Below are 24742 nucleotides of genomic sequence, written 5' to 3' on the forward strand. Positions count from 1 at the left end.
AAGAACTTGCCTGCAATGTGGAAAACCTGGGTTCGATCCCTGGGTTGGGAAGATCCAATGGAGAAGGGAAAGACTACCCACTCCAATATTCTGGACTAGAGAATTCCATGGACAGTATGTCCATGGGGTTGAACAGTCTGACACAACTGAGCAACCATCAAGTTCAGTTCAGTTCAGTCGCTCAGTCGTGTCCGACTCTTTGCGACCCCATGAATCGCAGCACACCAGGCCTCCCTGTTCATCACCATCTCCCGGAGTTCACTCAGACTCACGTCCATCGAGTCCATGATACCATCCAGCCATCTCATCCTCTGTCGTCCCCTTCTCCTCCTGCCCCTAATCCCTCCCAGCATCAGAGTCTTTTCCAATGAGTCAACTCTTTGCGTGAGGTGGCCAAAGTACTGGAGTTTCAGCTTTAGCATCATTCTTTCCAAAGAAACCCCAGGGTTGATCTCCTTTAGAATGGACTGTTTGGATCTCCTTGCAGTCCAAGGGACTCTCAAGAGTCTTATCCAACAACACAGTTTAAAAGCATCAATTCTTCAGCGCTCAGCCTTCTTCACAGTCTAACTCTCACATCCATACATGACCATAGGAAAAACCATAGCCTTGACTAGACGGACCTTAGTCGGCAAAGTAATGTCTCTGCTTTTGAATTTGCTATCTAGGTTAGTCATAACTTTTCTTCCAAGGAGTAAGGGTCTTTTAATTTCATGGCTGCAGTCACCATCTGCAGTGATTCTGGAGCCCCCAAAATGAAGTCTGACACTGTTTCCACTGTTTCCCCATCTGTTTCCCATGAAGTGATGGGACCAGATGCCATGATCTTCGTTTTCTGAATGTTGAGCTTTAGGCCTACTTTTTCTCTCTCCTCTTTCACTTTCATCAAGAGGCTTTTTAGTTCCTCTTCACTTTCTGCCATAAGAGTGGTGTCATCTGCATATCCGAGGTTATTGATATTTCTCCCGGCAATCTTGATTCCAGCTTGTGTTTCTTCCAGTCCAGCGTTTCTCATGATGTACTCTGCATAGAAGTTAAATAAGCAGGGTGACAATATACAGCCTTGACGTACTCCTTTTCCTATTTGGAACCAATCTGTTGTTCCATGTCCAGTTCTAACTGCTGCTTCCTGACCTGCATACAGATTTCTTAAGAGGCAGGTTAGGTGGTCTGGTATTCCCATCTCTTTCAGAATTTTCCAGTTTATTGTGATGCACACAGTCAAAGGCTTTGGCATACTCAAAAAGCAGAAATAGATGTTTTTCTGGAACACTCTTGCTTTTTCCATGATCCAGCGGATGTTGGCAATTTGATCTCTGGTTCCTCTGCCTTTTCTAAAACCAGCTTGAACATCAGGGAGTTCACGGTTCATGTATTGCTGAAGCCTGGCTTGGAGAATTTTGAGCATTACTTTACTAGCGTGTGATATGAGTGCAATTGTGCGGTAGTTTGAACATTCTTTGGCATTGCCTTTCTTTGGAATTGGAATGAAAACGGACCTTTTCCAGTCCTGTGGCCACTGCTGAGTTTTCCACATTTGCTGGCATATTGAGTGCAGCACTTTCACAGCAACTACCAAGTAGAAACATTTAAAGTAATTGTTTATATATATGTGCCTATTGTCTTTTTCTTAATTACTTGGGGTTGATTTCATAGATCCTTTTTCTTCTCTTGTATTTCTTGACTATATACGTCCCTTTAACATTTGTTGTAAATGAATTCGCTTAACTTTTGCTTGTCTGAAAAGCTTTTTATTTCTCCATCAATTTTGAATGAGATACTTGCTGGCTACAGCAATCTTAATTGTAGGTCTTCCCCTTTCAGCACTTTAAATATATCCTGCCATTCCCTTCTGTCCTGCAGAGCAGCTGTTAAGCGTATGGGGTTTCCCTTGTAAACCTGATGTTTTTCTGTTGCTGCTTTTAATATTCTTTCTTTGTGTTTAGTCATTGTTAGTTTGATTAGTATGTGTCTTGGCGTGTTTCTCCTTGGGTTTATCCTGTATAGGACTCTTTGTGTGTCTTGGACTTGATTGTTTCTTTTTTCATGTTGGAGAAATTTTCAAATATAACCTTTTCAAAAATTTTCTCATACACTTTCTTTTTTTCTTTTTCTTCTGAAAGTGAAAGTGAAGTCACTCAGTCGTGTCAGACTCTTTGTGATCCCGTGGACTGTAGCCCAGCAGATGCCTCTGTCCATGAGATTCCCCAGGCAAGAATACTGGAGTAGGTTTCCATTTTCTTCTCCAGGGGATCTTCCTGACCCAGGGATCGAACTCAGGTCTCCCACATTACAGGCAGACACTTTAACCTCTGAGCCACCAAGGAAGCCTGGGACCCCTATAATTAGAATGTTGGTGTGTTTGATATTGTCCCAGAGGTCTCTGAGACTATCCTCAGTTCTTTTCATTCTTTCTACTTTATTCTTTAGAAGTTATTTCCGCCATTTTATCTTCCAGCTCACTGATTCATTCTTCTGCTTCAGATATTCTGCTATTGATTCCTTCTAGACTATTTTTAATTTCAGTAATTGTGTTGTTTGTCTTTGTATGTTTATTCTTTAGTTCTTCTAGATTCTTGTTAATTGATTGCATTTTCTCCATTTTGTTTTCAAGGTTCTTGATCATCTTTCCTATCACTATTGTGAATTCTTTTTCAGGGAGTTTGCCTATTTCCTTTTCATTTATTTGGACTCCTGTGTTTCTAGTTTGTTCCTTCATTTATGTAGTATTTCTCTGCCTTCTCATTATTTTTTTCATTATTGTGCTTGAGATCTCCTTTTAATTCTTTCTTCCTCTTGGTTTCTGCCCTCCTAATGAAGGAAATGGCAACCCACTCAACTACTCTTGCCTGGAAAATCCCATGGATGGAGGAGCATGGTAGCTTACAGTCCATGGGGTAGCAAAGAGTCGGACGACTGAGAGACTTCACTTTCACTTCACTAATGCTGGTGCAGGGGTTTGTGTAAGCTTCATATAGGATGAGATTTGTGCTGAGTTTTTATTTGTTTGTTTGTTTGTTTTTCCTCTGATGGGCAAGGTTGAGTGAGGTGATAATCCTGTCTGCTGATGATTGGTTTTGTATTTTCATTTTGTTTGTTGTTTAAATGAAGTGTCCTGGACAAGATGCTACTGGTAGTTGGGTGATGCCATGTCTTGTATTCAGGTGGTTTCTTTGTGTGAGTTCTCACTATTTGATACTTCCTGGGGTTAGTTCTCTGGTAGTCTAGGGTCTTGGAGTCAGTGCTTCCACTCCAAAGGCTCAGGGCTTGATCTATTCCTAGTCTCTACTACAGCTTCAGGTGTCCACTTGATACTGTTCCAGTCACTGGATGGAAGAGGAAGTCTGCTGGGAACTTCAGGAAAGGATCTTTTTTCCTTACAGTGGGACAGATGTGCAGAGTACTCTCTGGTACAGCTCCTTCACTCTTCCCACCTTGAGTGTGGACATGGAATGCCCTCATGTGTAGAACTGCAGCAGCCATCACGTGGCCAGTGTCACTGACAGAGCGAGGCTGACCCACCTGCTTCAAGAGGCAGCAGGTTTGGGCCATCCCAAGCTAGCTCCCCTGGCCTGGAAACAGGCTTCCTCATGCTCTGTCTAAACCTCAAACAGCCACCTCTACCTTCTCATTTTCAAATTACACTTCTTTTCTTGAGTCTCTTCTTAAACAAAGATATTGATACGGTGTGTCTTTGTGAATTTTAATCTAATGCACATCTAAATGAGCACATGCCATTTAAAAAAGCTATTTAAGTAAAAATGGTCATCCATGAATTACCTAAAATCATGCTGAAGAATTCTAATGATGCACATAACAGCATGGGACCAGTCAGATGTTTGGACAGCATGAAGGTGGGGAAAACCAAGGATAGTGGATGGTGGGGGTGGGGAGGTAGGTGGAAGGGGTAGGGAGCAGAGCAAACCTGGTATTAAGTGAAAGAGCTTTGCATTCTAAGTGAAAGTCATGAGGAGAATGGCCCCTGTTGAAGAGACCAGGGACGAGGGTTAGTACAAAGTGTCTCTGTGTCTATGTATGTGTGCTTGTCATTTCTGTGAAGCAGGTTAACAAATCTGAAGAAAACATCTTTGCATGGTTGTGCAAGAGCTCGGACCTTCAAGATATTTTATTCTTCTGAGATATTGAACTATTTCTGTGAAGTTTGAACCTAGGGAACTGAGTTGGGTCCCAGACTGAATAAATATTCTTATCTGCATTTTATATGATTTGGTACTTACACTTCTTTTCCTAACTTCAAACACAGAATGGCCCAGAAGTATGCGTCTGTGTTCATTAATCTGTATTTGTCACCTCTATTTTCCATGCACATGGCTTTGTGGCCTCGGAGGATTATTTAAACCTGTGACTAAATTGGGTGCTGATTGGGCTCAAGCAAACATATTGATATTTATATTGGCAATAACAAGAGTCAGTGGCCTCTGAAGGTAATCTTATGCCCTTTCCTTCAGTGAATCTGCCTTTCCTCTTCTTTGGCTTCGCTAGTCACTTTTCCTGGCTCGTACATCACCAGTCACTGAGGCTCACTTGTTCTGGCTCTTTAACGCTCCAATGTATAGGGAAATTTTAAATAAGAATGTCTCCCTTGAAAAAATGATAAACTAAGAAACTTACTAAAAAAAAAACTGAAGGAAGCAATCAGAACAACTCAAGGTTAGTGAATAGCGTGTTCTTTTTTACTTACATGAATTCTGGAACCAGGCTGCATTTTCCTTGAGAATCTCATTCACAGGTGCCATTAGTTTGGGGACATTTCTATTTTTATAGCTGTATGTGTTTTTCTCCATATTTTATGTGCAAGTTCAGAAACCTTTCCCTTTTCCTGTAAAGGGCCAAATTGTAATTGTTTTAGGCTTTGTAAGCAATATATAGATATAGATAGATATAGTTCTATATCATAACTACTCTGCTCTTGACCATGAGCAGCCCTAAAGAATAGGTGAATGAGTGAATGCAGCCTTTTTTTTCTTTTTTTTTTTTTGCGGGGGGAGGTGATCTGGACATTAATATTCTCATGGATAACATGAATATCCAGAGAAAAAAAGGGGAAATGGGAGGAATTAACAATCATTGATCTACATATCAGAATTTTGTTGAAGTGCCAACTGAATTCAATTATGTTTCTGTCAGAATTCACTTCACATTGCTCTCTCGTCCCACTTGCGGCCACACCCTACCTCCACTCCTCAAGGTTAAGTTGGTAAAGCAGACTTAATGGAAGAACAATTAATTGTTATCATAGAGGTTCCCAGGTATGTAACCTGAGACCACAATTGCCCGAAGAGCATGTGCAAATGTCATCATGAAATAATTTGAAAATGTTCCTCTTCTGAATATGATGGACTGGTGAGGCATTTCTTAAGAGAAAATGTTCTGCTGGATTGGAAGGAATTGAGATAAGGAAGAGAAGCAGAGAAAGTTGGAGTGATGTGATGGTGAACATCAAAATCGAGCATTGTAAATGGAAGATGACAAGAAAGAGGGAGAATTATAGTACACGTGTGTGTGCATGCATGCTCAGTTGTGTCTGACCCTTTGCGATCCCATGGACTGTTAGCTTGTCAGGTTCCTCTGTCCATGGGATGTTCCAGGCAAGAATAGTGGGTTGCCATTTCCTCCTCCAGGGATCTTCCCAACCCAGGAATCGAACCCATATCCCCTATGTCCTCTATATTGCAGGTGGACTCTTTACTGCTGTGCCACCGGGGAAGCTCATTATGGTATATACCCCACAGCAATTTTTTGAAAAAAAAATTTTTTTTCTTTTAACTATATTTATATCCCCACCATGAAAACATTTTCATGATTTGTCTTAGAGCTCCATCATCCCAACACATTTCAATGCATCCACCTTGGTTTTAATGTGATACATTTCCTAAATCAAAGTAATAAATATCCAAAAAACCAGTAGGCATCTTGAATTCCACTCTAGGAGGAAGACATAGGTCCTGAGACATAGACTGATGAGCAACTTTTCACAAGTGCTGTAACTTTCAGAACTTTTAGTCACTATCACTTTCCTACTTCATCCTTGGAGTTACAGTCATTAGACAGAGTATTTAGCAAACGTAGCAGAGAAGACAGGTTCACATAGGACAAGTCATGTCAAGCTGACCCCATTTTCTTTGGCATGAGCTCACTATATTAAAGAATTTAGAGAAAAATTGCTTGTGTGTCTTGTTCAGCAAAGTACTTGACAATGTTTCCATGGTATTTTTGCAGTTTCCATGGTATTTATGCAGGTATGCAGCTGATACATGCTCTAGCAGCTGTATTCCAAGGTACATTCCCATATGAATCTAGAAAAGTAATTAACAACTCTTCTCCAAAGTGCTATCTCAGAGCCCATATGAAATGTGGCAGGAAGTCCCTGAGGCCTCTGACTTGAAATGACAGAAAGCCAAGTAGCTATTTGCTAATGACCCAGAGCTGAGAAAATGCTCAGCCCAGCTGGCACTAGTGGTAAAGAACCTGCCTGCCAACACAGGAGACTTAAGAGACGATGGTTCGATCCCTGGGTCAGGAAGGTCCCTTGGAGAAGGAAATGGCAACCCACTCCAGTATTCTTGCCTGGAGAATCCCATGGACAGAGGAGCCTGGAGGGCTACAGTCCATAGGGTTTCCCAGAGTCGGACACGACTGAAGCAACTTAGCATAGCATAGCACACAGCACAGAGCTGAGAAGAATCAACACAACAGATGACCAAATCAAGGCACCAAAGAGATAATATTCAATGCAAAAATCTCTCTGACTTGTCCAAGTAGCTCTCCAATTATCTAAATCACTTAAGTGCTACTATCAAAATCAGCTTAGACTCACATTTTGATATAAGTGCAGTCCTGGACAAACAGGATATAAGGAGGCCAAGCCCAATGTCAGAGCTTCAAGTCACATTAGCCAATCATCTTTCTGGGCTCTTGTCTCCTCTCTGCCCAAGAATCTTACTTGTCACCATTATCTTGTGACAAAGTCCTCCTTTGATACACCATCGCCAGTACATGGGTTTCTCCTGTCCCTAATATATTTGTGTCAATACCCACTTGGTATCCCAGCTTCTTGGAGAAAGGGTTCAGTCTTGCTGGCACCAGTCTGAAGCCAGACTGTCAACACCAAGCCCAACTTACTGCCTCGCTGCTTCCTGATTGGCTCAATTTAGAAAAAAATTTCATTGAGTAAGTAGATTTTAAAAGTAAACTAGCACAAAATTTGAATTTGGTTTTCCTCTCTGTAAAGAGGACAAGTTTTCTTAAAATGTTGAGCTGCCTTTGATAACAGATTTTAAGTTTACTTTCTAAGTGATCTGTTCTATATTTGCCTTTGAAATCTTTGATTGTCACTTTGGTTAAATGAGTCAGTATTGTTTTGTGGTGAAAATTGTGCCATGAGGATACAGATGACAGGATTGGGACCAGGAAGTGGATATTATGAAAGAGTGTGTGTGTGTGTGTGTGTGTGTGTGCACGAGCGTGCACGTGCATGCACACGCACACTCAGTCATGTCCAACTCTTTTTGGGACTCCATGGACTGTGGCCCACCAGTCTCCTGTGTCCATGGAATTTTCCAGGCAAGAACACTGGAATGGGTTGCCATTTCCTTTTCCAGGGGATCTTCCTGACCCAGGAAATGAACTCACGTCTCTTGATTCCCCTGCATTGGTAGGCAGGTTCTTTACCAGCTGAGCCATGAGGGAAACCCATATGGAATAGCATACCATGACTTAATGGAGCAAAGACCTTCTTAACAACAGATGGAAACCATCCAGGTGCAGCAAAAGGCTCCCTCTGTGTGAGGAATGGAGAATAAATCTAGCAATACTTTCATTAAAGGAAAGTTAATGTTCTTTGGCAGAGAAGGCAATGGCACCCCACTCCAGTACTCTTGCCTGGAAAGTCCCATGGACGGAGGAGCCTGGTGGGTGGCAGTCCATGGGGTCATGAAGAGTCAGACATGACTGAGCGACTTCACTTTCACTTTTCACTTTCATGCATTGGAGAAGGAAATGGCAACCCACTCCAGTGTTCTTTCCAGGAGAATCCCAGGGATGGGGGAGCCTGGTGGGCTGCCGTCTATGGGGTCATACAGAGTTGGACACGACTGAAGTGACTTAGCAGAATGTTCTTTGGTAAGCTTTGTTTTATCTTTGTCTTTATCACTTGAATATAAATTAGTATATTTTGGTATATTTCTGGTCCCAATATTTTGGTATATATTTGGTATTTGGTATTTGGTATTTGAAACAGTATTATCTCTGCAGTTACCAGTGGTACAGCCTGAAAGAAAATCTGAGTTTGTGATTGTGTTGCCCTGATGAGGCTTTGTTGATTGCAGAGTGACAGCAAGCTGAGCTGAAGGAGGGTTCCCAGAGGAAGAAATGAGTCTCTGGGCCAAGCATCCCCAACACTGGAGTTCGTAAGCATCATATGCAGGTGGTGGTTACAAACACAGAGAAGTTTTGATTCTTGGTAGGGACCAGGAATCTATAGTATTAAAAAGCTCGTTGGAATTCTTCTAGTGTATGTGGTTTGGGGACCTTATTTTGTGAACCTCTTCTATACACCCTTCCCCTGAAACTGTCCAATTTTGAGGGATGGCACCATGGGAGCAAAGGTATTTTACTGACACCTGTATGTGAGAGATCAGGCTTCCTTGGTGGTTCAGACAGTAAAGAATCCACCTGTAGTGTGGGAGACTGGGGGTTGATCCCTGGGTCAGGAAGATACCTGAATAAGGAAATGGCTGCCTATTCCAGTATTCTTGGGGCTTCCCAGGTGGTTCAGTGGTAAAGAATCCGCCTGCCAATGCATGAGATGCTAGAGACATGGGTTTGATCCCTGGGTCAGGAAGATCCCCTGGAGAAGGAAATGGCAACCCACTCCAGTATTCTTGCCTGGAAAATTCCATGGATAGTGGAGCCTAGTGGGCTACAGTCCATGGGGTTGCAAAAAGCTGGACATGACTGAGCAACTAACACTTTCACTTTCTTTCACTTCATGTGAGAGATCCGAGGTCCCCAGAGGTAAAACAAGATGAGAGTGGGGTCCATGCTCTAGAATTTATTCTCTTTACATAGTCATCAGGTTTGTGTTGGCAAGCATAGCCTGCACCCCAGGAAACAATGCCCTGAAGTGCCCCACTGCAGGTTACAGGGCCACTCAAGTCCCCCTCAAGTGAGAGGAAGAGAATGTCAGAAGGATGTTCATCTCCTTACCGATGCAGGGCTCCAAGCAGGGATGAGGACAAATCCACCTGCCAGGCGTGTTTTAACCCTTAGGAAAGTCCCAGCAGATCATGCTGTTGTTAATCAGGTCTCAGGGGACTGGATGGCACATGCTTCTGGAGAGCATGGGGCCCTTCAGAGAGTTATAAAGCCTGGACCCAGGCCTTTCTCCATTTTTTGTCTTTTACTATGGGATAACAGTTGACTTAAAGCTCAACATTCAGATAACTAAGATCATGGCATCCGGTCCCATCACTTCATGGCAAATACATGGGGAAACAGTGGAAACAGTGGCTGACTTTATTTTTCTGGGCTCCAAAATCACTGCAGATTGTGATTGCAGCCATGAAATTTAAAGACCCAGCAATCCCACTGGTGGGCATACACACTGAGGAAACCAGAATTGAAAGAGACACATGTACCCCAATGTTCATTGCAGCACTGTTTATAATAGCCAGGACATGGAAGCAACCTAGATGTCTATCAGCAGATGAATGGATAAGAAAGCTGTGGTACATATACACAATGGAGTATTACTCAGCCATTAAAAATAATACAATTGAATCAGTTCTAATGAGATGGATGAAACTGGAGCCGATTATACAGAGTGAAGTAAGCCAGAAAGAAAAACACCAATACAGTATACTAACACATATATATGGAATTTAGAAAGATGGTAATGATAACCCTGTATATGAGACAGCAAAAGAGACACAGATGTATAGAACAGACTTTTGGACTCTGAGGGAGAGGGAGAGGGTGGGATGATTTGGGACAATGGCACTGAAATATGTAAGAAACGAATCGCCAGTCTATGTTTTATACAGGATACAGGATACAGGATGCTTGGCCCTGGTGCACGGGGATGATCCAGAGAGATGATATGGGGTGGGAGGTGGGAGGGGGGTTCAGGATTGGGAACTCATGTACACCCGTGGCTGAATCATGTCAATGTATGGCAAAACGAATACAGTATTGTAAAGTAAAATAAAGTAAAAAAAAAAAAAGATGCTTACTGCTTGGAAGGAAAGTTATGACCAACCTAGGCAGCATATTAAAAAGCAGAGACATTACTTTGTCAACAAAGGTCCATCTAGCCAAGGCTATGGTTTTTCCAGTGGTCATGTATGGATGTGAGAGTTGGACTGTAAAGAAAGCTGAGTGCCGAAGAATTGATGCTTTTGAACTGTGGTGTTGGAGAAGCCTCTTGAGAGTTCCTTGGACTGCAATGAGATCCAACCAGTCCATCCTAAAGGATATCAGTCCTGGGTGTTCGTTGGTAGGACTGATGTTGGAGCTGAAACTCCAATACTTTGGCTACCTGATGCAAAGAGCTGACTCATTTGAAAAGACCCTGATGCTGGGAAAGATAGAGGGCAGGAGGAGAAGGGGACGACAGGATGAGATATTTGGATGGCATCACTGACTCAATGGACAAGGGTTTGGGTGGACTCTGGGAGTTGGTGATGGACAGGGAGGCCTGGCAAGCTGCGGTTCATGGGGTTGCAAAGAGTCGGACACGACTGAGTGACTGAACTGATGGGATATCTCATTTCTGCACAAAGCGCATGGCAATGATTGCTATCTATAGACACTGAAGAACACTCACCATCCACAGATATGGACTTCTCCAGCCTGGTTCTCCAAACTCTCCAGAGAGGCAGGTCCCCACAAAGGGCAGCGATAAGCCTTTCACGATGGTGATGATAACAACAGTTCTAACATATCTTAAGTGCTTACTATGTGTCCTTTACCGTCTAAAGCTCATTATATCCCTAAATTCAAGTAGTGAGCTAGATTTTTTTTTTTAATCCCCATTTTACAGTGAAGGAAACCACAGTAAACAATTCAAACCAAGATAGGTGATGACACTGGACAGTCAGTATATAGAATGAGAGAAGTAAGCAAGCTCTATATTTTCAGAAGTTACATAATAGAAACTGAGCTTTGCATCATCCCATAGAGGTCTTACGAGTTGGAGCCAAGGCTAAACTTCGTTTTCTTAACTCTGAATACAGTGCATTCTCTTCATACTCCATTTCCTCCTGTCCAATAAGTTGAGGTTATTTGCACCTGAAAACAGCCATTTTGTGGGGGCATTATCTAAAAGTCCATACTAGAATGTTCACATTGTATCATATTGACTGTGTGTGCAGTCCTCATTGAGAGAGAAGGAAATAAGACAACTTTTTGTGATAAGAGAAAGACCAAGAAAAAATTTTCTTTACTTCCCTATCTTTCTGTTGGAGAAGAAATAATTCCTGGAGTGAAATAATTTTAGGAACTTTTCTTTATGAAGGGATGAAGGAAGAAAGGAAAAAGGGAGGTAGAAAAGGAAGGAAAAACAAGATACTATAGATCTGAGGGATATGCTTAAACTTGGAAATGGTCTGGGGGCTAAAACAAGGTTTTTGGTATAAAGATGTATCCTTGGGCTCTTTGTCTTGATAAAGGAGGAGGAACATTTTGATTCTGTCCAGAAGCTAACAGCATCAGAAAGGATGTGACTTAGGTAGACTCTGGGCCAGTTCACATGGGAGGCCGTCTGTTTCTAGCCAATAGGCAGATATTTTCAAACTCTGGCAAAATCTTGTAACTTTTTACTTTCATTTTATATGAAGAAGGTCCAAAGCAGACACATCTCTGGGTGCTTATCAAAAACTGAAACCAGGATTACAGTGGAGAGGAAGCTGAGAGGGACAAGGGCCAGTAACATTGACCTGGAGCCCTGTTGGTACATGTAAGTTGACCCCAGGTCTTGTTTTACTAGGGACAGTTCTGGTTTATGCATGCTGCCTTGGGGCAACTGTCAACTGTGCCATCTTTCCTTCTCAAAAATGTCCCAGTTTGATCACTGAATTACATGGTTGCACTGGTTACATAGCATGGTCTCGATAATCCTCAGAATTGGATGAGTGAGGGAGAGGTAGGGTTAGAGTTTGCTGTTATCTGTTGCATGTTCTTTGTCTCTAAAAGGAGTTGAAATGTACAGAATAGACCCCATATGGTTAAGAACTACTTTTGGCTTTCTTGGTTTATTGGGTAATGGTAATGACACAAAGAAATATTGAACAGAACTCAAAAGTTGAACAGACTCTGCATCACTTGCACAATGAAATACTTCTAACAGATTAATGCATAAAGTCTGTTCTCAATGTGCATATTCCCTCTCTTCAGATTTGTAAAAGGTTATTTCTTATAATACAGAATTTTGTCTAATATCAAAGCTTCCCAGCCTCCTGAGCTATGAAAAATTAATATTTGTTGTGTAAGCCACCTAGTCTATCTTTCTTTGTTATAGCAGCTCAAACCAACTTACATAATACACATCCTTCACCTTATCTCGGGGATGGCAAACATTTCCCCCTTTCAAACTTCTTCCACCTGGTCCAGTGATTTCATTCTCAAACCCCATTATATTTTTTCCTTGATCCATACCACCTTTGCACAGGAACAACGTGCTCCAAATATTCTCTGGATGACCCAGGCAACAGTGGAGAGTTCAAGGAGCACTTAAGGACAGAGAACACACCTGTGGCCAAGACATTTGTGTCCTCAGAGTAACAGATCTATTTTTGGCAAATGTATCTGCATTTGTACCTTTTTTGCTTGCTGTTCAAAATAGTACATGGTTTGGGCTGGGGTTTGGGAAGTATACTTTGGGATAGTAGTACAGATTTCTGGCAGAAATCTTGCCTGCTGTAGCAATAAAATTCCAGACAGAAACAAGAATATCTTGGAGAATAAAAGAAATAGGTAGGTGAAACCTTGGAAAATACAACATCTATGTTTTTGTTTTTGTTTTTAGGGTCTGTGATTTTAAAACACTCTCCAGAGTCACAGCAGTAGCAAAGTGATGGGACTAAGAACAGCAGGGACTTCATCTCATCTTTACTATGACTAGGCCAGTAACTCTGGGAAGTCAGTCTTAACATTCTACATCTTAGTGTCATTATCTCTGTAAAAATGTGATGGTGACATAGACCCATACCCTTATTCATCTTAATAGCCTCAACATCCACACAGAATTTGCATTTAGTAGATGAATATCAACTTATTCTGATGAGACTGAATGAATGACTAAATCACCTTTCAAATTCCATCTTCATGTATAGTTCAACTCTATGTCCACCATCTTCTCAACAGCCAGATTGAAGAGAAAGTATTGAACATATTTGGTTTTATAAATGATTTTATTTCAGTAGTGTTTTCAGGATGGGAGGAAGGTGAAGCTGGCTAACAGGGAGGGTCATGAGATGAAGCTGTTTAGTTGGAAGAGATGGTCTGCTGAATCCAGCTCACGTAGTTGCAGACCTTGGTATAGACGCCAGGCTTGTTTTTCTGAGCGCAGCCATAACCCCAGGAGACAATGCCCTGGAGCTTTCCACTGCAGACCACAGGGCCGCCAGAGTCACCCTGGGGGAGAAGGAAGAGCCAATTAGAACCCACAGCTCTGCCCAGAGGGGAGAAAGGCTCAAAGGTGTTCCTCCTTTCCCCGGGGACCACGTTTCCAAGTGCTGATCCTCCACGAAGCCCATCTTTCCCTGGGAAATCAGCTCTTGTTCTCCACACTGTACCCCTATTCTTCTCCTCCCTCCTTCTCTCTCCCCCTTTTCCTCAACTGCAGGTCTGTGAGGCCAAGAAGAGATGAGGGACAGGAAGTTCGATGTTGCCCAACCAGCCAAGCTCCTTTCAAAGTTCCCTGCTCCTATATCTCTTCTCAGAAGGGCACCAGGATATACTGTTTGCACCTGATCTGTTTATCTTTCCCCTTGAACCTTAACCATTAATACAGCAAAAAGAAAACTTGTTATTTTTCCGAGCGTATCCTGAGCCCTCATGATCAGTCCCAGAGACCGCTTTTCAATGTTCTGAGTTTCAGGAACTGGGGAATGCAGTGGAGATACGTGAGGCTGAGCTGAAGAACAAGAAGCGCGAAGCAGCTCACCTGGCAGGAGTCCTTTCCGCCCTCCAGGTAGCCCGCACAGAACATGTTGCTGGTGATCTGGCCTGGGTAGGCACTTTTGCAAGAGCTGTCAGATAGGATGGGGGCCTTCAGACACTGTAGGACATCAGGGTAGCTGGCTGTTGGGGACAAGATTGAAAAGAGAAGAGGATTACCCATACATTCTGGGAAATATCTTTCTCAATACCTCTCCCCATCTTCCCAATATTCCCATTCCTTCCCTCCAATTGCAGGTAGCTTCTATTTTGGAAGAACAACCATTATCTGGAGGGTCTTCCAAATGGTTTAGTCAGCAAACTGTTCTCTCCCTAATACTGGTATCAGTGACCACATATCTTCAACCTGGAGACTTTATTTCTGAAGCAGGGCTATACTTTGAGCAGCTCTAACCTCAGCCTCTATTCTGTGTACCTCCTCATTCTTGGCTTCTCTGCAAATCACCATTCATATTTTAGCTGCATGCCTGGCAGCGTTAGCATAGTCCTTTCTTTCTGTGTTGTCAAGCAGAGGGAGCCTACACACTTCCATTATATACCCCAAGATTCCACAGAACGCCAGTCTCCTCTGGGAACGCTGCCTTGGGTGACAGAGGGCTACCTGACCCTGAGCATGGTTTTCACCTCCAGGATTCTCAGACCTGGTGACCGCGTTCCCGTGAGACTTACTGCCACTGCTCTTGGTGTTGCCCCAGCCAGAGATGAGACACTGGGTGCCAGCAGAGGCGCAGGATGTTGGCAGAGAGACAGAGGCTACTCGGCTGTTGAGACTGGCAGCTGACTTCAGTTTAATCAGCATGATGTCGTTGTTTAAGGTGTTTGAGTTGTAGCTGGGATGGACGATGGTCTTGGATGCGCTGATGAACTGCTCATTGCCCTCAGCGACGTTAATGTTGTCTTCCCCCAGACGCACCTGGATTCCGCTGGGTCAAAAGATGACAAGTTCTCTAAGTCTCCAGTGTGAGGGCCTCGCCCTCCCCGTGGAGCCCAGTCTTGAGCATAAGCACAGACAGAGGGCCCTTGCGGTGCACGCATGTGCACGCACACGCGCACACACACACACACGCACACACAGACACTCATCTCCTGCGTCCCCTGCATCGGTAGAGTGATTCTTTACCACTGAGCCACCTGGGAAAGAGCTATGTTAGAATACTCTAGATATATTCAACCACTCACTATTTTCCTTCCCGTGTCTTTACTGCCTTCATTTGGAAGGCCTAAACTCATACAATGTCTGGTGGGGGCGTATAATGAGGCCTTGGAATCTGAATGCTCCCCCTCAAGCATGACTCTGTTCACCCTGATTGTCTGTGGCATGGTTGAGGATGCCCTGACCTCAGAGAACAGGGTTGCGAGTATTGGTTACTTACGACTTGTAGCAGTGAGCCGCAGACACCACCCACCGGCTGTTGATGAGGGAGCCCCCACAGAAGTGATAGCCAGAGTTCAGGGACACTTGGTAGGGGACGGTATTTGCCCCACAGGTGTAGCCGCCCACGATCTTGTCATCATCGTCCACGGGGAAAGCAACTGACAGAGGAAAGTTGGAAACTATCTGAAGAGCTGACCCACTGTGGAATTTCTACTCAATAGCAAGGTTTTGCAGATGAGCCAGGAAAAGATAAGTCACGTTCTCTTATGATGCATAATCAGGAAACTGTGGTTTGTATAATTGTTTTCATAATCTTATTCTATCACATATGCTTCTTACACTACTATAAGTATCTAACTTTTAGGTTTTAATGCTTTAAATTTGATCAATATAATGATTTTTACATTTGTAACATATATACACACACAAATAAGAGATTCCTTACATAATAAATGTCTCGAAGCCCACTACTTGAGGTTATAATGAATACTTTTTACACAAAACCCTGATGAGCAGATATTTAAGTATGTGTTCAATAAAACTTTGGGGTTACCATCATTATGTTTATTTGTAGAGTTCAATATAGGATGAAGAGCACATGAAGTAACCGAAAGGAAACTTTTAAATGCCATCCAAGAATGTTCTGACCTGAAGGTAATGGAGAGTTTTATTCTTTTGTTCCCCAAGTGTCTTCTTGGTTCTTGCCTAGATGTTCATCAAATGATTTCATAGAACATTATAAGGTGTGTGTCTTCAGTGTTTCCCCTCATCCCAATTGTCTATCCAACGATTTAAATTTATTCAACATTGCAAAGTTATAACCACTGAGTTGTTATGTTTTCTAAGGACTCCGATATCAGAGATTGTTTAGTTCAGTTCAGTTGCTCAGTCGTGTCCGACTCTTTGTGACCCCATGAGTCGCAGCACACGAGGCTTCCCTGTCCATCACCAACTTCCAAAGTTCACTCAGACTCACATCCATTGAGTCGGTGATGCCATCCAGCCATCTCAACCTCTGTCATCCCCTTCTCCTCTTGCCCCCAATCCCTCCCAGCATCACAGTCTTTTCCAATGACTCAACTCTTCGCATGAGGTGGCCAAAGTACTGGAGTTTCAGCTTTAGCATCATTTCTTCCAAAGAAATCCCAGGGCTGATCTCCTTCAGAGATTGTTACATGTACCCTATTATTTATGTATTTTAAAGTAATTTTAGGAAAGACATTTCCTGGTATATAGATAGGGGAAATGAGTTTACACCTAGGCAATTTGGGAAAATAATGTAGTAAGTATGAATCATGTAAAAATTAGTAGTATAAAAATAGAAACAGTAATTTTCTATTTCTTTTCATGATTGCATGATTGCATGACATGTCATATTATATCAGAGGGATATCATTAGCAAAGATGTGGTAAAATCCAGACCTAAGCTTTTATTCATGAGAAATAGAGTGTCTTTGCCTGTCGAGATCCTACTTAAGGTGCTCTTTGGTATAGAAGAGATGTAATGCTCACAAGACTAGTCCCAATTATTAAATGCAGATCCTTAGAAAGGACAAAACATTTCCTTAGCATTGACTATCATTTCTTTTCCACTGTTGCTTCACAGATAGTACCTTGATGTTCAAGGCAAATTCTTCCTCTTAATGTTTTCGGCATTGATCACACTTGCTAACCATAATCTCTAACAAATGAGATTTAGTTATTTACAGACATATGTACTATTACAGGAGAAGGCAATGGCAACCCACTCCAGTACTCTTGCCTGGAAAATCCCATGGACGGAGGAGCCTGGTAGGCTGCAGTCCATGGGGTCACTAAGAGTCAGGCACAACTGTTATTTCAACATCTTAAGCCTCTTGAGTACAGAGATTATATTCAATATTCATTGCTGTCTTCCAGAGTAGAAAGCACAGCCTTAAATAAGTCATAGAACCTGCTATCAAAACTTACCAGCAGCTCCCAGGATAGCCAGAAAGATGAAGGTCTTCATGGTTGCTCACTGGTTCTGGACTAGGGACTAGGTTGCAGGGTTTCCATCCACAGCTATTTATATGTCCAGGTTTATCATTGACACCCGTGGCCACGGGTGCCAGAAATGTGATTTCCCAGGGAAAATCACAAATGCAAATTTAGAATTCCATGCCACACTGAAGATAAGTCAGCAACCAATTTACACATCTGCCCATGTCCACTTTGCCAGAAGGTTATGGGAATGGAAGAAATGAGCCCGCATGGTGACCCGGTTCCTCAAAATAGAAAGCAAGTGATAGTGAGGTCACAGAGCAGGGCTACAGGTGGCCTGATTCCCAGACAAAAACTTTAGGTCCTTGGTTGTCTCGAGTGTGAACATTTATCCCGAGGACTATCCTAAAATCTAAGCACTTGAAGTTTAACTAATATTGCTGACTTCACAATATATAATTTGTCTTATAATAGCTCTGGTTTTATATATCCATGCCAGTATTTCATTATTAATAGGAACACTTGTTCCAATGAGAATAATAAAATCATTCTGATTTGAAATCAAAATAGATCAAGACAGCTAGGAGAAAAGTACAAAAAAGTACAAAGTGAAGTCGCTCAGTCATGTCCGACTCTTTGCATAGCCTACCAGGCTCCTCCATCTGTGGAATTTTCCAGGCAAGTGTACTGGAGTGGGTTGTCATTTCCTTCTCCAGGGGATCTTCGCAACCCAGCAATTGAATCCGGGTCTCCCACATTGCTGGCAGATGCTTTAGTGTCTGAGCTACCAGGGAAGCTAGTAGAAAGAATGAGTACAATTTATATTTATCTGGAATTGCTATTTAATAGGCATATTTTAAATACTTAATCTATGTTATTTAGTAATCCTCATGACAACACTTTAAGATACCCATTATTATTCCTTATTAATCAATGGGAAAACACATACACAAAAGTATGAAGGACTTTGCCAAAATCACAAAGCAAGAACACGGTAAGGTCAGAATTCCATCCCAGGAAATCTAGTGTCAGTATTTGTGTCTTAACAACTGTGTAACACTTCCCTACTCAGTCACCCATATCTAGAGATCACAAAAATACAGAATTCTTAGCCAGTGAAAAGACAAAGGACTTATTGAGTGCTTACTGTGTATCAGACACTACAGTTGGGATTTTCCACAGAGCAAATCATTCTGTCCCTAAAAATACATTTCTAAGTGTTGTGCTATAATTTTTGCCATTTTCTAGATGGGATGGTTGAAGTTTTGATAAGGTGTTTTTCTCAACTTTTCAATACTATGAAGTAATCAATACAGGGTTCAAACACAGCCCTTTCATTTCAGAGTCCATGGCTTCCACTGTGATGCCATACACATAGTCCAGGAGAACAACCTGAACTCTATCAAAATAAGACATGACTCAAAGTGGTGTATGGAATTCTTGGTGATGGTTTTCAGTCAATCAGTTGTGTTTCATTGTTTGTGACCTCATGGACTATAGCACACCAGGCTTCCCTGTCCTTTACCATCTCCCAGAACTTGCTCAAACTCATGTCCGTTGAGTCGGTGATACCATCTAACCATCTCATCCTCTGTTGTCTCCTTCTCTTCCTGCCTTCAATCTTTCCCAACATCAGGATCTTTTCTACTGAGTTGGCTCTTCACATCAGGTGGCCAAAGTATTGGAGCTTCAGCTTCAGCATCAGTCTTTCCAATGAATATTCAGGATTGATTTCCTTTAGGACTGACTCGTTTGATCTCCTTGCTGTCCAAGGGACTCTCAAGAGTCTTTTCTAACAGTTCAGTTCAGTTCAGTTCAGTCACTCAGTCGTGTCCGATTCTTTGTGACTCCATGAATTGCAGCACTCCAGGCCTTCCTGTCCATCACCAGCTCCCAGAGTTCACTCAAACTCACGTCTATCGAGAAGGTGATGCCATTCAGCCTTTGCCATGAAGTGAAGGGACTGGATGTCATATCTTTGTTATTTGAGTGTTGAATTTTAAGCCAGCTTTTTTACTCTCCTCTTTCACCTTCATCAAGAGTATCTTTAGTTCCTCTTTGCTTTCTGCCATAAGGGTGGTGTCATCTGCATATCTGAGATTATTGATATTTCTCCCGGCAATCTTGATTCCAGCTTGTGCTTCATCCAGCCCAACATTTGCCATGAGGTACTCTGCATATAAGTTAAATAAGCAGAGTGACAATGGAATTCTAGAAAGTCTAGAAAATGCAATAAATGGGTTCCTAGAGGAGGAATTATCAAAATTGCTGGGTTATGGCAGATGTTTCCAGAATAAGTGAATCTACGTGAGAACTAACTTCTACCTAGATACAGCCATTCTACACCAAATAATACATCTGAATGCCATACTAGTATGTCAGTTCTTTAGCAAGTTGTCACTCCTGAAGTAGCTTCTGTGTCTTTCATAGCTGAAATTTTTCTGATATGAAGATGACTTAGTAGAAGGCAGAGTTTCTCAGTTCTGGCACTGTTGATGATATGAGCCTGGAAATTGTTACGGGACGCTGGCATGCACCCTGTAGGACATTTATCAGCATCTTTGGCCTATAGCTACAAGTAGCGCTAGTTCTCCCCCCAGTTCAGTTCAGTCGCTCTGTCATGTCCGACTCTTTGTGACCCCATGGACTACAGCACGCTAGGCTTCCCTGTCCATCGCCAATTCCTGGAGCTTACTCAAACTCATGTCCATTGAGTTGGTGATGCCACCCAACCATCTCATCCTCTGTTGTGCCCTTCTCCTCCCACCTTCAATCTTTCCCAGCATCAGGGGCTTTTCAGATGAGTCAGTTCTTTGCATCAGGTGGCCTAAGTATTGGATAGCATTAATGTGGGGAAAACCAAGGATAACTGATGGTGGTTGTGCCTGTGAGTGGGAGAAGGGAGCAGAGCAGACCTGAAGGAGCTTTGTGTTCTAAGTGAAAGTCACTAGAGAAATCTCTCTGTGGAAGAGGCAAGTGGAATACTGGATCCAAGGGGCGTGTCTCTATCTACGTATGCATATTTGTCATTTATGTAAAGTAGGTGAGCAAGTCTGAGAAAGACATCCTTGCATGACTGTGTGGGAGCTTTTTTGAACCTCAAGGTCTCTTATACCTCTGAGATACTGAAAACTTTCTATGAGGTTTGATCCTGGAGATAGGACTGAAAATTCCCAAACTCAATAAATATTCTTGTCTGCTCCTTATGTGTGCAAACCTCCTGATCTCAATAACTTCAATGATTTCTCATTTAGGATCAACACAGAACATGCCATAATGTGTGGTGATCTCCTTCTTCAAAAGGAGATCTTCTTCCCATAAAAGAACCATAAGCTATGTATGGGGAATAGACATATTTTTTTTACCCCAAAATGTGAGTTGGTGTCTATACTACTTTTCCTAACCTCACAGATATGGTGGCCCAGAGGTATGTGTCCATGTTAATTAATCTGTATTTTTGTCACCTCTCTTTCCCATGCATGTGGCTTAGTGACCTTGGAGGCACTAGTTTAAATAATCCTCCAGCAAATATGTTAACATTTGTATTGGCAGGAACAACAGTCACTGGTCTCTAAGGGTAATTTATGCCCTTTCCCTCAATAAGTCTGTTTTTCCTTTTCCTTGGCTTCTTCTGCCATTTTCCTGGTTAATACATCACCAGTCATCAAGGCTACACCGGGCTGACTCTTTATCACTACAATGTGTAGGGAAATTTTATTAAGGATTCCTCTTCTTAAGAAAAGATGTACTAAGTAACGTACTAAAAACTGAAGCAACAATTAGGCAGCAAAATACAAAAGGATCAAGGTTCACAGCATATGCTTTTGTAACACCCTCGGTGCTGACCTGGGAGTCTGTGCTAAGCTGAATTTCTAATGCTGCCATAAAGGAAACCACAGTTAGTGAACAGGATGTTCTCTTTGATAAAAGAACCCTGGAAACAAGCTGGGTTTTCCTTGAGAGTCCTGCTCAAAGGGGGCATTAGTTTGGGGACATCTCTATTCTAGCTTCATGTGTTTGCCCCCACATTTTGGTTGTAGCATCGGCAACCTTTTTCTGTAAAAGGATAGCCAGTACCTGCTTTAAGATTTGCAGGCAGTATGGTGTCTGTCACAGCTACTCTGCTCTTGACCATAAGCAACTCTAACAATATGTAAAGGAGTGGGCACCACTGCGTTGCAGTACAAGCTTATTTACTAAAACGGGCTACAGGCCAGCTTCTTTCTGGGTCACAGTCTGTCGACCCTGCTTCAGAAGATGGGGGTGAAACCATTAAATGCCCCACATCCAGACTTGAAGGCTTAGTGCTGAAGAATTGATGTTTTCAAACTGTGGTGCTGGGGAAGACTCCTTGGGCTGCAAGAGATCAAAGCAGTCAATCCTAAAGGAATATTCATGGGAATATTCAGGAATATTCATGGGAAGGACAGATGCTGAAGCTGAAGCTCCAATACTTTGGCCTCCTGATGCAAAGAGCCAACTCATGAGAAAGGACCCTGATGCTGGTACAGCTGGAGGGCAGGAGGAGAAGGGGACAACAGAGGATGAGATGGTTGGATCATCACTGATTCAATGGACATGAGTTTGTGCAAACTCTGGGAGATAGTGAAAGTCAGGGGAGCCTGGTGTGCTGCAGTCCATGGGCTCACAGAGTCCGACACAACTGAGTGACTGAACAGCAACAAACATTCAGACTTGAAATTAAATGGTGTTCATTTCCAGTGATCTGAAAACGACTTGAAATATTGCCATCTAATTTGTTGCCTTTTCTTCAAGCAATAGTTTAGGTAGAAAAGAAGAGAGGGGTTGAGGATTTAGAGCCAGAATATTGGAGTGACAGAGAGCAGGGCAGGAAAAAGGAAATTCTGACAGAAATAGATCATTTTACCAAAGAAGGAGCAGTGACAATATATTGGAAAGGAATATTGAGATCTGGAACCAGAGTTCTAGCCTTCATTCAGTCACTAGCTTTTTGCCTTTTTTTTTTTTTTTTGTCCCTGACTTTAATATCCTCATGGGTAAAATTAATAGCCACAGAAAAAAATTGATGAGATGCAGAGGTTGACATGATCTTTGATTCACATACTAGAGTTTTGTTGAAATGCCAACATAAATAAATCATATCTCTGTCAGAATTCACATTTCCATGCAAATTTTAAAATTATTTGTTCTAGCTCTGTGAAAAAAATGTCACTGATATTTTGATAGAGATTGCACTGAATCTGTAGATTGCCTTAGGTAATTTGATCATTTTAACACTATTGATGCTCCCAATCCAAGAACATGGAATATCTTCCCATCTGTTTGTATCATCTTTCTTTCATTAGTGTCATAGTTTTCTGAATATAGGTCTTTTACCCCTTTAGATAAGTTTATTCCTAGGGTTTTTTTTTTAATGTGATGGTAAATAGGATTGTTCTTTTAATTTCTCTTATGATAGTTCATTGTTAGTGCATAGAGATGCAACAGATCTCTGCATATAAATTTTGTATCTTGCAATTTCATTGATGAGCTCTAGTAGTTTTCTGGTGGTATTGATGTCCAGACTGATCAGGAGGCCTACCTGCCCGAGGAAATAGCCGGTGGTATTGAGATCTATAACGGGGACCGCAAGATCAAGGTGTCCAACACACTTGAAAGTCGGCTGGACCTCAGAGCCCAGCAGATGATGCCCGAAGTGCAGGGAGCCTTGTTTGGTGCAAATGCCAACAGGAAGCTTTTGGACTAAGCCAGCAGGAGGTGCATGATGTGGACGCTCCCGACATTGGAAGAAACGAGATGGCCTGTAGAGCTTCCTCTTTGCTGTCCCCTGCCCTTATTTGTCCGAGGATGCTCTTCTGTAGCTAATGTTCTCCGACTGATGGGTAATGACGGGAGTCTCAGTTAGTACCATAGGAAACTTTCCTCTAGCTTGTCTCAAAGTAGCACAATTTCCTGCCATTCTGTAGCATGCAGTCGCAGGGCCAGGTGTGGGTGCGTGCATGTCCCACACCGCCTGCTGTCCTGGGCTCCACCATCCGGCCTACAGGCGGTGGGGTGGTAGACTCAGTCCCCAAGTGCACATGGGCCTCATCCCTTCTAGCAGCAGCAGCAGCTTCTCGCCTACATGTTTGGACCTAGAAGTGTCTGTAAATGTGATTTTAAGGTCTATTCCATGAATCTGCTCTATTTATTAAAACACAACGTGGAGGTAAAAAAAAAAAAAAAGAAGATCATGTGGCTTATATTCTTCAATTTGTTAATGTGGTGTATCACATTAATTGATTTGATTTGAAGATACTGCAAATCCTTAGTCCCTGGGATAACTGCCACTTGATCATGGCATATTATCCTTTTAATGTATTGTTGGATTGTTAGTTGGTGTGTTTTTGCATCTATGTTCATAAGTGATATTTTACCTACAATTTTCTTTTTTGATAGATTTGTCTGGTTTTGGTATCAGGCCTGTAATTTTCTTTTTTTCTGATAACTTTGTCTAGTGTGAGCCTCACAGAATGCATTCAGAAGTGTTCCTTCCTCTGCAATATTTGGGAATAGTTTGAGAAGGAAAGGTTTTAACTCTTCTCTAAACATTTGGTAGAATTTACCTGTGAAGCCATCTGGTCCTGGCCTTTTCTTCTTGGGAGTGTTATAATTACTGATTCAATTGTTTTTTACTGGTAATGGTCTGTTCTTATTTTCTATTTCTTCCTGGTTCAATCTTGGGAGATTGTCTCTTTCCAAGAATTTGTTCATTTCTTCTAGGTTGCCCATAGTTGTTCATAGTAATCCCTTAAGGTCCTTTGTATTTCTGTGATGTTGCCATAACTTCTTTTTCATTTATGATTTTATTGATTTGGGCCCTCTCCCTTCTTTTTTGGGTAAATGTTTATCAATTTTTTTACCTTTTCAAAGAACAGCTTTTACTTTCATTGATCTGATCTCTTCTGCTGTTTCCTTTTGAGTCTGTATTTCATTTATTTCTGCTCTAATCTTTGTGATTTCTTTCCTTCTACTAACTTTGGGTTTTGTTCTTCTTTCCCTCATTCTTTTGGGTGTAAAGTTAGGTTGTCTGAGGTTTTTCTTGTTCCTGAGGTAAGCTTTTATCGCTATAAACATCTTTTTTAGAACTGTTTTTGCTACATACCATGGTTTTGGATCAATGCATTTTTGTTATCTGTCTTCCATTTGCAGCTGCATCCACCCTCCACCCTACAAGATTAGCTG

General features: G+C 42.1%; 1 protein-coding gene across 1 annotated transcript; it reads right to left on the bottom strand.

Moving 5' to 3' along the window:
- Positions 1–13503: 13503 nt before the first annotated feature.
- Positions 13504–17564, bottom strand: LOC120877680 (cationic trypsin-like). Its single transcript, XM_040260032.1, has 5 exons — positions 17525–17564; positions 15573–15732; positions 14865–15122; positions 14186–14318; positions 13504–13653 (listed from the first exon to the last, which is right to left on the bottom strand). The coding sequence occupies exons 1-5, from the start codon at positions 17562–17564 to the stop codon at positions 13504–13506; spliced, it is 741 nt and encodes a 246-aa protein (XP_040115966.1).
- Between the last annotated feature and the right edge of the window lie 7178 nt (positions 17565–24742).

The sequence above is a fragment of the Oryx dammah genome, unplaced genomic scaffold (genome assembly GCF_014754425.2).
Source record: "Oryx dammah isolate SB20612 unplaced genomic scaffold, SCBI_Odam_1.1 HiC_scaffold_18, whole genome shotgun sequence".
Classification (NCBI taxonomy): Eukaryota; Metazoa; Chordata; class Mammalia; order Artiodactyla; family Bovidae; genus Oryx; species Oryx dammah.